At 49.7% G+C, this 12965-nt stretch overlaps 2 protein-coding genes across 3 annotated transcripts in view; one reads left to right on the top strand and one right to left on the bottom strand.

Moving 5' to 3' along the window:
- LOC135919551 (protein tumorous imaginal discs, mitochondrial) overlaps positions 1-9833 on the bottom strand; it is a 37050-nt gene extending 27217 nt beyond the window's left edge. Inside the window, exons 1-4 of one of the 2 annotated variants that reach the window (XM_065453453.2) lie at positions 9624-9833; positions 9392-9534; positions 8993-9076; positions 8022-8258 (exon numbers count right to left, since the gene is read on the bottom strand). In XM_065453453.2, coding sequence (XP_065309525.1) covers positions 8022-8258; positions 8993-9076; positions 9392-9534; positions 9624-9729 — 570 coding nt within the window. In that variant the 5' untranslated portion in view covers positions 9730-9833. The remainder of the gene's footprint in view (positions 1-8021; positions 8259-8992; positions 9077-9391; positions 9535-9623) is intronic. The other variant, XM_065453454.2, reaches the window with a different exon arrangement.
- Positions 9834-9995: 162 nt separating this feature from the next.
- LOC135919550 (tetratricopeptide repeat protein 38-like) lies at positions 9996-12638 on the top strand. Its single transcript, XM_065453452.2, has one exon. It carries the CDS (start codon positions 10206-10208, stop codon positions 11670-11672), a length of 1467 nt encoding a protein of 488 aa, XP_065309524.1. The 5' UTR covers positions 9996-10205; the 3' UTR covers positions 11673-12638.
- The last annotated feature ends 327 nt before the right edge of the window (positions 12639-12965 follow it).

Below are 12965 nucleotides of genomic sequence, written 5' to 3'. Positions count from 1 at the left end.
ATTGCTTCAAGCCCTCTTTTCTTTTCTCAACTTTAGAGCTGTCCATCGCCCTTGCCTTCGCTCGGGCAATGCTTTGATGGGTTGCTTGTTGGACGTGCTTCATCGTCTGGACTCCATGTTCTAGTTCCAGCTTGTCAAATACTCTCTTGATGCCACGTGCACCCTCATGTTTGTGGTGCATGGGCATTGGCGCGTCCATACCCGCAAAAAAGTTTGCCATGGTTTTGTAGTTCATGCCGCAGATACGGCTTGCAACCACGAGGCGCAATGAAAGCTCAGGCTGCCGACTGGACTTCACAGGTGGAGCATGCGCGGCCTTCTTGACTTCACCACACCATCTACACATCACGACAAACTCCAGATTCACACCCGCACCGATTTCTTCCAAGTCCAACGACTGTCCGTGACAATGCGGGCACAGAAGCGATGTTACCACCGCCTTGATGGCTGTAACTTTTACAAAACGGTAGCCGCTGGGCTCCGGCGTTTCCTCGCTTTCGTCGGCAGGACCCTGGCAAAGTAGCGCGACCTTCCTTTCAAATGTCGTCAATTGGCACTCACCACCATCAGCAGAACCAGTAGACATTTCCATAGGTGACGAACCACCATCGGAGCTTGTAGGGTTCGCATCAGCCGCCGGCAGCAGGCTTGGGCTTGGCGAACGCACAGGCAGACGCTCACTTGCTGGCGGTCGCCCAGTGCTGTTTAGGCCTCTCGCTTTCGTCGTGCGTTTTCGCTTCCCGAAGCTTTTCCGTGTCGAAGCCTTCGTTGCGGGCATCTTCGGGTCACACCACCGGTCACCCGATGATCGCAATAAGCTCACAGAAGGAAGATATAGCAACACATAGCAAGCGTCGAGCGCAACCAAAGCAGGAACGACTCCAAATGGCGCGAAAACAGCGTTGGGTGGTCACGTGGTACATTTCCGCCAATCCTAGCTTCTGTTTCGGTTTGCCACCCACTGCTTCGGTTCGAGCTCCTGTTTCGGTTTCTGCGGCCAGTAATATGCCTTTCTTTTTTAGTTCTTCGATAGTTGCCTTGCATAGTCTCGATGGAAAGTATTCCGTCACTAAACAGCGCGAAAAACAAGCTTTCTATCACAGGCATTCACTTCACGTTCGGTTTTTTGCCCGCACCGTGGCCGCGTCTTGAAAAGAGCGTTCACAGACGCCTTCGACGGCAAATACGCCCCACCGCGTCGTGAAAAAAATTCGTTTTCTTCTTTTCTACTTCTCCGATAACAACCAAACCTGGTGAGAATATTGTTCATTAAACCAGCAATCCAAAACAACTCAAGCTTTAAAACACATTTTTTTCCCGAAAATCGGTATTTTAGCCCCGCATCCCCCCTTAAGTTCATCAAGGTCATGACCTGGTTGGTTGAAATGCTAAGCGACGGCCTAGGGGAGGTATTTAGCTGTGTCCACGCAATGTCCGTTTAACCTGACGTTCATTGATTGTCCTGTTTCACAGATATATTATGTCTTACAGAAAGTACATTCAAGCATATAAGTGTTGGACATATCGCTCATCATTGCTGCAGTCGTTGGTCATCACCCCCTAGGTGGAATTTCCCATCCAACCACCCAGGTCAAAGTCCTCCCTGTTTCTCTGTGCGTCCTTAATGTACAAATACCAACAACATACCTACGACCTTCCGTACCAGCCGGTCACCATCACCCCTAAGACGTCGGTCTCGTTCGCCACAGGCCCACCACTCTTCTTCCCCAGCGTTCGTGCCACAGGAAAACTAATCGGTGCAGCTCCCGGAGGTGACGCTGCATAAACGTCCTGGCCTGCAAATCATCTGACATTGTCTACCCCTGGAAGTATATTAGACGTTGAGGTGGATGGAGTCCCAGTCAAGTTTCTCCTCGACACCAGTGCTGTAATAAGTGCTGCCCATCGCACAAGGCTCAGAAAAGACCTCACGCCTGCGTACCCTCCGTAGCACGCATTGCCGACGGCAGTACGCCACCGGTTGTCGGCCATCAAACCACCGTTTTATTAGTTGTGGTAGAGCACTGTCCGTATGACCTGATTTTGGGGCTGGATTTTCTTTCAACCCATTATGCTCTAATAAACTACACTACAGGTGTCATGCACTTGGACCTTCCTTCTGACAGCTACTTTGTTTCTGGTGCACATCATCCGTCCCTGTGTTCTACCGAATTCGCCCGGTTGCCGCCTCAAGCTGCTGCTACTGTACCTTTTAACGCTCGACCACACATTCCTGATGGTGACTACATTGCCTCTTCGCTTGTCAATATTATTCTACAGCATGGCATCACACTCCCATGTACCATTGTTGATAATTCTATTTGCCTTCCCATTCTCAACTTTGCATCTGTTGCACATGTTCTTCCCGGTAACATGACAGTGGCCCGTCTGACACCTGTGCATGAGTACCAGGTATCTCCATTCTCACCCACTATTTCTGCCTTTGTCAGCCCCATCATGGCAGAGCTCCCATTCAGTTTCATCACCCTACTAGAATGTATATAAAATGATCGCTACTGACCTCTCTCCAGCTCAAACTGAAGACCCTAGGCGCATACTGATCAGTTACCGCAATATTTTTTATTTCGATGACCGCCTGCTCGGCCAGACAGCCATAATCAGTCATCAGATTGACACCGGCGGTGCGAGTCCCGTCCATTGCCACCCCTACCACGTGCCTGCTGCAGAGCGCAGCATCATTCAACACGAAGTCGCAAAGATGCTGAAGAAGAACATCATCGATCCTTCCGCTAGCCCGTGGTCTTCACCAGCTGTCCTGGCCAAGAAAACAGACAACACCTCGAGACTTCGTGTTAATTATCACCATCTGAACAAGATCACCGAAAAGGACGTGTATCCACTGCCTCGTATCGATGATGCAGTTGACTGTCTACATGAGGCAAAATATTTTTGATCGGTTGACCTCCGCTCGGGCTACTGGCAGATCGCTGTTGATGAGAAGTATCACGAGAAGACAGCCTTTATTACGCCTGATGGACTTTTTCAATTCAGAGTCGTGCCCTTCGGGCTTTGTAGTGCCCCAGCAACGTTTGAGAGAATGATGGACACGCTTCTCCGAGGCTCGAAGTGGACCATTTATCTGTGTTATCTCGATGACACAATCGTTTTTGCTCCAACATTTGAAACCCACATTAAGCGTCTCGCGACTGTCCTTGCTGTGTTTTGTGCTGCGAAACTTCAGCTCAACTCGTTGAAGTGTCACTGTGGTCGTTGTGAGATAAACGTTCTCGGGCACCTTGTAAACACCAATGAAATTCAACCTGACCCGGCCAATGTTTGAGCCGTGCAAGACTTTCCTGTGCCGCGCTCAGTTAAAGGGCCCCTGAAACGGTTCGGACAAATTTTGTAGACGCGTAGGGTACAGTATAAGTAGGACATTCGCACCACAATTAAGGTGAAGCGTTACGTATTAATGGAGCTACAAGCAATTAGAAGTTACCCTCCTCCCTAGCCATGCTTTTCCTCCTCAACTCGTTCGCCGAGCGAGCGGGGCTAAGCTCCGCCTTCACTGGTTTGACGTCACGATGCGACGTCACATCGTCCACTTCCGGTTGTTTTGGAGCCCGCCCCCGCCCGCGCGAGACCTCTCCGCTAGCCACTAGGCCGTCGACCCCTAGCGGAGCTATCGAAGCAGCGTGCGTTGCGAGCAATCTGTTGTAGCCCCGAACGTGTCTGGTATTCCGGTAACCACAGGCAAGCTGATCATTTCGGCAAATGACTGGAGGCATAAACTCAAGCTGATGAACGAACTTTAGCGTAGACGTACGTGAGCGGTCTGATCGGTCTGCACGGTCCATACACTTGTTGGCGCAGCGCTTAACCAGCCAAACAAAGCGCTAATATTGCTCTAACCAAGTGTAAAACATTTTAAACATTTATAAAAACAACGTGTTGATGATTACACTCCTGCGAAAAATACACGCCAGCAGCAAAGAAGAATACACTTCGTTGCTGCTACTGTGTATGGTTGAGCTCTGTGCCACCAGGTGGCTGCACCGTGCAGACCATTAACATTTGCCCTTCTGCTCATCTCATGGCTCATCCCGTTACGGCACAGTCAAGCGGCCAGGCCCTGTCCCCTTGCGCTTGCGTTTGCCCTAATACCGGACTCGCGAAACGCTATTGCGTTAGTTTTCTTCCGGTGTAAAGCGACGGCCACAAACGCGCAAATCCTGGCGCCGATCGGATAGCGGCAGTCCGATGCGCAGCAGCCAGTTCGCTCGTACGCTGCCTTGCAGAGGGACACGATGAGACAGCTTGCCATATTGCCAGTCGCTACGTTTGCAGTCCACAAGGCAACAAAGTCTAATCATAGTGCTCCCGAAAAGACAGACCGACTCTGACCACGGAGCTCTCGTCAAAATGGAGTACGTTGTACACAAGCAGACGACCATTGCTGTTTGCCAGAAGTGCTTAAGTGTACTGAAAAATTTTTCTTGTGCATTCTCTTTATGTTACTTTTTTTTATAAAAACAAATTAACCAACATTCCAACTATTACGAAGATCATTTGTTTACCATAAAGTTGGAAAAATTATCGATCACGCGCCCTGGTCAGCCAATCGGATAGCTCGCCCCACTGACTTCATATGGGTGATTTCGGTCATATGGGTAGGGGCGGCTTAAAATTCCGCCGAGCAGTGTGCTGCGATCGGCAACGATGTGCATTTTTAAAACCTTATAATAAATTACACGCTTTACGCGGAGCACTTAGATGTGTCAATTAATGATCAGAAGGATTACTCTTAACGACTCAGTACGTTTGCAGAAAATCGTCAAAAGCGTTTCAGGGTCCCTTTAAGGATTTCGCAGTTTCATAGGCTTATGCTCGTACTTTCATCACTTTGTTCAAAATTTTGCTGACGTTGCTCACCCTCACCAAGCTTTTAAAGAATGACATCACTTTGGCGTGGGGACAACGGCAGGCCGAAGCCTTCAATGCACTCATCAGACTCTTGACAATCTCCCCAATTTTAGCCCATTTGGCCCTTCAGTACCCACTGAAATCCGTAAAGGTGCTAGTGGTCACAGCATAGGTGCTGTTCTTACCCGGATTCAGCGTGGTCAAAAGTGTGTTATCGCTTACGCAAGCAGCCTTCTGTCCATGGCCGAGCGCAACTATTCTATCATGGAACGCAACTATTTTATCATGGAACAAGAGTGCCTAATGCTGGTTTGGGCGACAGTGAAGTTTCACCCATACCTATTTGGTCGCCATTTCCGTGTAATTACTGACCACCACGAGCTCTGCTGGCTCTCCTCGTTGAAGGACCCTACAGGATGTCTTGGTCGTTGGGCATTGCGCTTGCAAGAGTACACTTACTCTGTAGTGTACAAATCTGGCCGTTTACATCACGATGCAGATTGCTTATCCCGCCACCCTGTCAACCCACTGGAAGCCACAGACCTCAAATCTGACACCAGCATTATGTCCATCGCAGGCTTCCTCAACATTGACGATGAACAGCGCCGTGATCCTTTCTGTGAACCATCATGGATTGGTTAAGCTCGCCAACTCCCGATTCTTCTCTTCGTCTCTCTGTATTTCCAACAGAGTCCTGTACAAACGCAACTTACGCCCTCGTGGTGCTGACCTACTGCTGGCCGTACCAGGCCACCTTCAATGCACCGTGCTTCATCAACTCCCCAACGTGCCCACTGCTGGGCATCTCGGTGTTACTGGCACCTTTGACGAAGTTAGGTGCTGTTTCTTCTGGCCCAACCTCTACCACTCTGTGTGCCGGTATGTGACTGCTTGTGACCTGTGCCAGCGCTGGAAGCCCACTCACATGGCTGGGCTTTTACAACTCACTGATATTTCCACTGAGCCTTTCTTTCACATGGGACTTGACCTACTTGGTCCTTTCCCTTTCACAACTAAGGGCAACAAATGGTTGCAGTTGCAACCGATTACACCACACGCCTCGCCATTACAGGAGCTCTGCCTACAAGTTGTGCCACTGACGTCGCAGATTTCCTCCTACACAACGTCATCCTGCACCACTGTGCTCCACATCAGCTCCTCACGGATCAGGGACATTACTTCTTGTCAAAGGCCATTGATGATATCCTCCGTCTATGTTCTACTGAGCATCAAATAGCCACTGCTTATCATCCACAGACTAACGGTCTCACAGAGTGACTGAACAGAATGTTTACCGACATGCTAGCTATGTACGTTTCTCCTGACGACCAGGACTGGGACGTCACTCTGCCATATGTCACTTTCGTGTAAAATTCATCCCATCATGACACTGCAGGTTACTCATCGTTTTATCTACTGTTTGGCCGTGATACCTATTTGCCCCTGAATACTGTACTTCCACAAGTCACACAGCTGCACACCGTTTATGCCCACGATGCATTTCTATGGCAGCACAGGCCCGTCAGATTGCCCATGCTCGCCTCACTGATTCCCACGCTTCCCAGAAGTCCCATTACGATACGCACCATAGGGAGATGCAGTATTTACCTGGCTCCCTCGTGTTTCTGTGGTCACCATCTCGTCATGTGGGCCTATCGGGAACACTTCGGTTGAGCTATTCAGGTCCCTACCGAATCCTGCAACAGCTTTCGGATGCAACGTATGAGATTGCTCCCTAAGAGCCAGGTCTGTTGTCCGCACAGCCAAGAACCAATGTTGTTCATGTCTCCTGTTTAAAGCTCTACGTGCGTGGCCTTTGCCGAGCCATAATCACTTGTGCCGGGTCGGCGCTCCAACTCCGGCAGCGTAGTGTCGTGATGCAGAACAGGACATGCAGAGAAGAGACAATGAAGAAGTGCTGTTGTTGCTGGGGCGCTTTCATCGCCATGTTCTATTGCCAGCTGGTGCCTTCAGCATTCGCCTTGCATAACTATACACACAAAGTAAAACCTAGCTTTACCTTACTTACACTAGTTACGATGTAATTTATATGCTTGAATGTTCCTTCTGTAAGAAACAAAATATCAGTGAAACGGGACAATCAATGAACGTCAGGTTAAATGGACATTGCGCGAACCCAGCTAAAAAGCTTCCGAAAGCCGTTGCTGAGCATTTCAACCAACCAAGCCATAACTTTGACGAACTTAAACTCTACATCCCACAGTCGAATTTCCATTCTACGCGAGACATAATACAGAGAATCATACCTCATCCATAAGTTCAAGACATTGCAACCAATAGGCATAAATGTTTTTTCAAAGGAAGCATTAAAATCTATTCGCTATGCCAAATTTCAAACTATACTCAACAGCACTTAGTTATCTTTCATTGGGCTGCTTAGTGTTCTTTTTTTCTTTACTCCTCTTCTTTTGTTCTTCTATTTAAATATCTATTCTACTTCATTTGTTTATTTTTCCATGAGCACCACTTTATGCCGCTTCTTTTATTCTCTCATGGAGAGAAATGGTAGTTCACTGACCTCCAGCAGAGCAGATAATTCCCTTCCCCCCTCACCTGTCGTCCAAGCCTCTCACACAAAAAAATGAACCAGCAGTGACACGTCAGCCAGCTGACACATGGTGCTACCTCAAATTCCTCTATCGACATTGAATAGCACACCTTTCTTTTCAATCCGACACGCTCTCCGCTAATACATCCTGGGTTGTTGCCTCACCCACCCACCTTACCTTCTCTCCCCTTTAGAAGAACCGTACCTATATATACTGTGCCGAGGAAAGCGTATGTTGCCTTGAAAAAGACATGTCCACTCTTCGAAGCGTTGGCTCCTGATTTTACTTTGTTCTCATTTTGCTCATCTTCGGGTCTAGTAGAATGATTACTTGCATTGTTTGCTTAACTGCTACACAAAACTAATTTCATTTCAGCCTAACCAAGTTTCAGTCAGTCAACACCATAACAAGTGCACTGCTAGCGCCACCGCCACCATCGCACGTTCGAGCAAGACTCCATCGTGTCACCGGCATGTCTTTTTCCTATGACAGCAACGGAACAAACAACAGGTCTGTGAGTGAGGCCTAACCTTGGCTGTAGCAAACACTTAGACTATCCAACCTTACCTCTTGAGCTCCGCCGAAGCCGTACTGAGACTCCGAGAAGTCAAAGTCGGAGAATCCTGTCCGGCCACCGAGATCACCAAATATCTTGCGGAACAGTTCCTCCGGGTCAATGGTGGAGTGGAATCCCTCAGGACCCCAGGTGCCTTGTGGCCCGCCAGCACTGCCTGCACCACCGGCAAAGCCAGAGTCTGTCCCCCAGCTGTCATAATGTTGTCTCTTGCCTTCGTCGCTCAACACCTGCAAGGCAGAACATCCTACTGTCTTGATTTTATCATGAAATGTGGCAAGCACAAAATCAAGCCTGCGATCTCAAGCATCCAGGGTGTTTCTGAAACCAAGTGTCAGCAGCATGAATCAACAGGACATGAAAGCACAGAAACTAGTAACATTGGTTTGTTGTTTGTGTGCTTTCCTGTCCTGTATATTTGTACTGCAATTACTCGGGCTGCTGTAGCTTGTTTTGCAGTCCTGGTCAGCATATTTTGATGGCAGAAGTAGCAAAATTACTTCCATATTATGATTTCAGGGTGCATTACGCCCCTCCCCTCTGTACGGCTGAAATTATTTTGGGATTCTGTTACTTCGAACCACAGTGCTAATGGTAGAGTATGGTGACATATTTACTAACAAAGTATCTCAGCACTCCTATGCCGATAGTTTAGGTTTGCTCACTATCTGACAAGCTACTTTCCTAGTAAGCAGTCATATGCAGGGGAGCATACAATGCAATGTCATGCAAGGCCATAACTAGCAACAGCAGGAATAAAGTTCAAAATAATACAATAGCACAACCGGGCTTAGTTTTCTTTCAGGAGCGCGACTCGAACGCCTTAACTATCAGGGCTTTCATGAAATTTAGTAGACGCAACGTATGTTCATCTGCCTTTCTGCGGCTATCAACATCAGCTTCGAATATCAACATCAGCTGTTTCACGTCAACGTGGAATGGAAGTTTCTGTGACACTTCTTACTTCGTAGGCTTCGGATACTTCTTGGAATTTCTTCTGTGCCTCAGGGTCGCCCTTGTTGGTGTCTGGATGGTACTTTTTTGCGAGCTGCGCAAGAAAAAGCCCAGCGATAATCACAACATGCACTCGTCGCACTGTTGCACGGATATCAACGCGGGAGCACCACAATATGTAGTTGCAGCATGAAACGAAAAGGCCACGTACTTCAGCATAGAAAAAACAATTTGTTTACAATGCAGTATTCATCATTACAATCATTTCATCTTGCTGCCCTTACTGAGGTTTACCATCCTTCGAAATTTTCTCTACTTTTACCGATCAGCTGTTCTAGGCTTGCAAACTGGTCTTACGCAACCACATCCGTAAGTTTTACCTCATTTTACTCTATTAGACTTCACGTACCTGATAATATGCTTTCTTAATGTCCTTTTGACTCGCATTCCTTGGAACACCGAGGACATTGTAATAGTCCTTTCTCAGAAGGCTCGAGGAGACATGCAACTGTCTGGACTGCTGGCCGGCCACAAAACAGTTGGAGCTATTTCCTGGACAAACATAATGCTGTAAGTTGACGCTCTTTCGTACGAAACAAATGAATGAATGCGCGAAGCACCTATTAAAATTTTTCACAAACCAATTTCTAATGAGGCGATCCGCGGTAATAGTCCGCTCGACTTTGAGCACAGCACACAACAGCGGGCTAGATGCGCAGTGACACGAAGTGATGCATACATTGTCATAATCTCATGCTGATAAGTCTTAAACTTTAATTCCCCAGTCCCCTGCGAAACATGTGGCGAACCTACAACTCCTTCGACAGAGATCGCGTATGTTTGTTGCCAACACTATGACAACTTTTCGCCAAATAAAACAAAAAAAATCAAAATTTAGCAAATATAGCATAAGCACAATGTATTGCTGCAACGAAAAGCTGTATGTTCAATAAATTTATCAAAACATAAGTTATGAGCCTGAATATTTGTTTTGAAATTAGAAAGTCGCTTGATTTGGTCAGTTGTCAACAATGTGCAGAACGCGTCGACTGCTTGTGGTAGACGCCTACATGGCAGCTGTATTTGCATCGTCGATAAGAACTGTGTGAAATATGTGACGCGTTTGTTGGATTGACATCACACGACAGCGCACGGAACCAGTCTAAAACGTGTGAGTCTACTTTGTCAAGTGAGTCTCTCACGGTTTTGCCCAACTCTGCATCATGGCTGCCAAGCTAACGCTGCGGCAAAACTGGCGCGAGTGCGCCGCTTGGAAAGCGGAAAACCTGCCGCTCAACACGACGAACGATCAAGCCTGCAAGTTGTTCGATGCGGCGCTTACACAGTACGTAGGCTGGTACGACGACCCGACCCTTGGCGGGCTGTCTGGGACGCTGGAAAGTCTAAAAAAAACGGACCCACACTTCACCATGGGTCAGGTACTGAACGTCGGCCTGACACTTATCGGCTCCGGAGACAACGTTGTCAAAAACGCGAACCTATCCGGTGACCTCGACGTCCTGGACTCGATCGCGAGCCAAGGTCGACTGCCGCACCGCGAGCAACTTCACGTGGACGCCGTGCTTGCCTGGTCCCGGGGCCGGCTGTCGCGCGCCGCGTCGCTCTGGGAGGACATCCTCATCGACAACCCGACCGACATGCTGGCTCTGAAGTTCGCTCACGACACCTACTTCTACTTGGGCTACCAGCGCCAGATGCGTGACTCCGTAGCGCGTGTGCTACCGCACTGGAAGCCGTCCATGCCTCTATACTCGTACCTGCACGGCATGCTCGCCTTCGGCCTGTGCGAGACGAACCTGTACGACCAGGCGCGAAAGGCGGGCGAAGAGGCGCTCCGGCTCAACCGCAACGACGCGTGGGCCACGCACGCGCTGGCGCACGTGCACGAGATGCAGGCGGACCCGGACGGCGGCATCGCCTTCTTGAGCCGCACGCTGGCCGACTGGGAGCCGTGCGGCATGCTGGCCTGCCACAACTTCTGGCATTGGGCCGTCTACCACGTCGAGAAGGGTGAGGTCGAAGCGGCGATCGACATCTTCGACGGGCAGGTCTCGAAGCGTCTGCGCGACTCTGGCGCCATGCTGGACTACGTGGACGCCGCCTCGCTCCTGTACCGGCTGCAGCTGCGCGAAGTGCCGAAGCAGAAGCTGGCATCGCGCTGGCCGGGCGTATTCGACGTGGCGCAGGCGCACTACGACGACCGCGTGCTGGCCTTCAACCAGCTGCACTTCCTGATGGCCTTCCTGGGTGTCGGCGACGACGGCACGCAGCTCGTCGACCTGCAGCCGCAGCGAGACCTCGGGCGGCGCGAGGACGGTGGCTGGCCCGCCGACCAGCAGCGCATCCTGGCCGAAGTGGGCCTTCCCGTGATGCAAGCAATGGTGGCTCACAACCAGGGCCGTTTCGACGACGCGGCCGAGAAGCTGTCCGCCGTGCGGTACGATCTGTTGCGCATAGGCGGAAGCAACGCGCAGCGCGACGTCTTCGACCTGCTGCTCATCGACGCGGCCATCAGGTCCGAGCGCCACACCCGTCTGGCTGAGGCACTGCTCGCCGAACGCAGCCTGCTCCGGCCCAAATCGCCCATGCTCAAGAGCCTGAACGAGGCCCTGGCCAAGCGCTGCAGCCATAACGCTAAGAAGCCCGCGGGCGTTGATGCGTTTGTCTGAACGTATACCCTGCGCACTGAGGGTACTGGAATGGCCTGCTGAGGAGAGACTACGGTGGAACAGACTTTGAACGCTTCCGTATTCAACAAAGGAGAAACTGGGCTGGAAGTTTGCTCGGGACACTTTAGTCGTGTTAGAAAATGTTTCTTTCTTTCTTTCTTCCTTTCTTTCGTTCTTTCTTTCTTTCTTTCTTTCTTTCTTTCTTTCTTTCTTTCTTTCTTTCTTTCTTTCTTTCTTTAACACTGTATGCGAACCAGAACGTGCACTCGGTGATATTTTTTATGTCTATAGCGAAGCTTTTTTATTTATGCAAGCACATTCGCGAATGTGCTCCGTCCTTGCACCGTCGTTCATATGTAACATTCCACTGCAGGAGTAAGACAGTCCTTAAGCGAAAAACATGATCGCCAGACGCTCGGAGATGTAAACCAGCAGGTACCTTGAGATCGGACTTTTTCTTTAATGCTTTAAATGAAACACATGATGTATCACGAAGACTGCGCTCGCTTAATGGCTTATGCCCACAACCTACTGCGGTAAGCCCTCCGCGCTGCAGCACGCGGGCGTGCGCTCAGATTGCTCAGATGCTCAATGTCGGTACTCCGGCTAAGTTCACGGGACGGCCACAAGTGTCACGTGAACGAGCTGTGGCAGTAGGTACCCAGGTGGGCTCGTTTCGACGCGTGAAGCCAACGCACTCAGGCCGCTCACTGCGCGCCTAAACGATTGCGCAAGTTGGCAACAGCCGCTGTATGGACGCAATCATAAATCGGGGCGCTGTTCGCGGCCTTTTCCGTACAAAAGTGTTGGAACACAATAAATATTCACACAGACTCCGGTGTCTCTTGTCCGGTGGTTTTTGTGTCCTCTGTAGATTACAACCTATAAGTTCAGAAGCGTTCTTTGTAGGATTTGAATCTTATTAGGTTTCTGCTGTGATTACATACTACGTTAGGGCCCCTGAAACGGTTCGGACAAATTTTGTAGGCGCGTAGGGTACAGCTTAAGTTTACACCAGCAGCATAGAATACATTTTATTACTGCTACTGTGTCTGGTTCAGCTCTATGCCACCAGGTGGCTGCACCGTGCAGACCATTCACATTTGCGCTTCCGTTCATCCCATGAAACGACACGCAAGGGGACACGGCCAGACCCTGTTCCTTTGCGCTTGCGTTTGCCCTAATACCGGACTCGCGAAACGCTGTTGCGTTAGTAACCTTCTGGTGTAAAGTGACAGCCGCAATAGCGCAAATTCTGGCGCCGATCGGATAGCGACAGTCCGATGCGGTGCA

This window comes from Dermacentor albipictus, chromosome 3 (genome assembly GCF_038994185.2).
Source record: "Dermacentor albipictus isolate Rhodes 1998 colony chromosome 3, USDA_Dalb.pri_finalv2, whole genome shotgun sequence".
Lineage (NCBI taxonomy): Eukaryota > Metazoa > Arthropoda > Arachnida > Ixodida > Ixodidae > Dermacentor > Dermacentor albipictus.
This window is presented reverse-complemented; position numbering and strand designations above follow the sequence as displayed.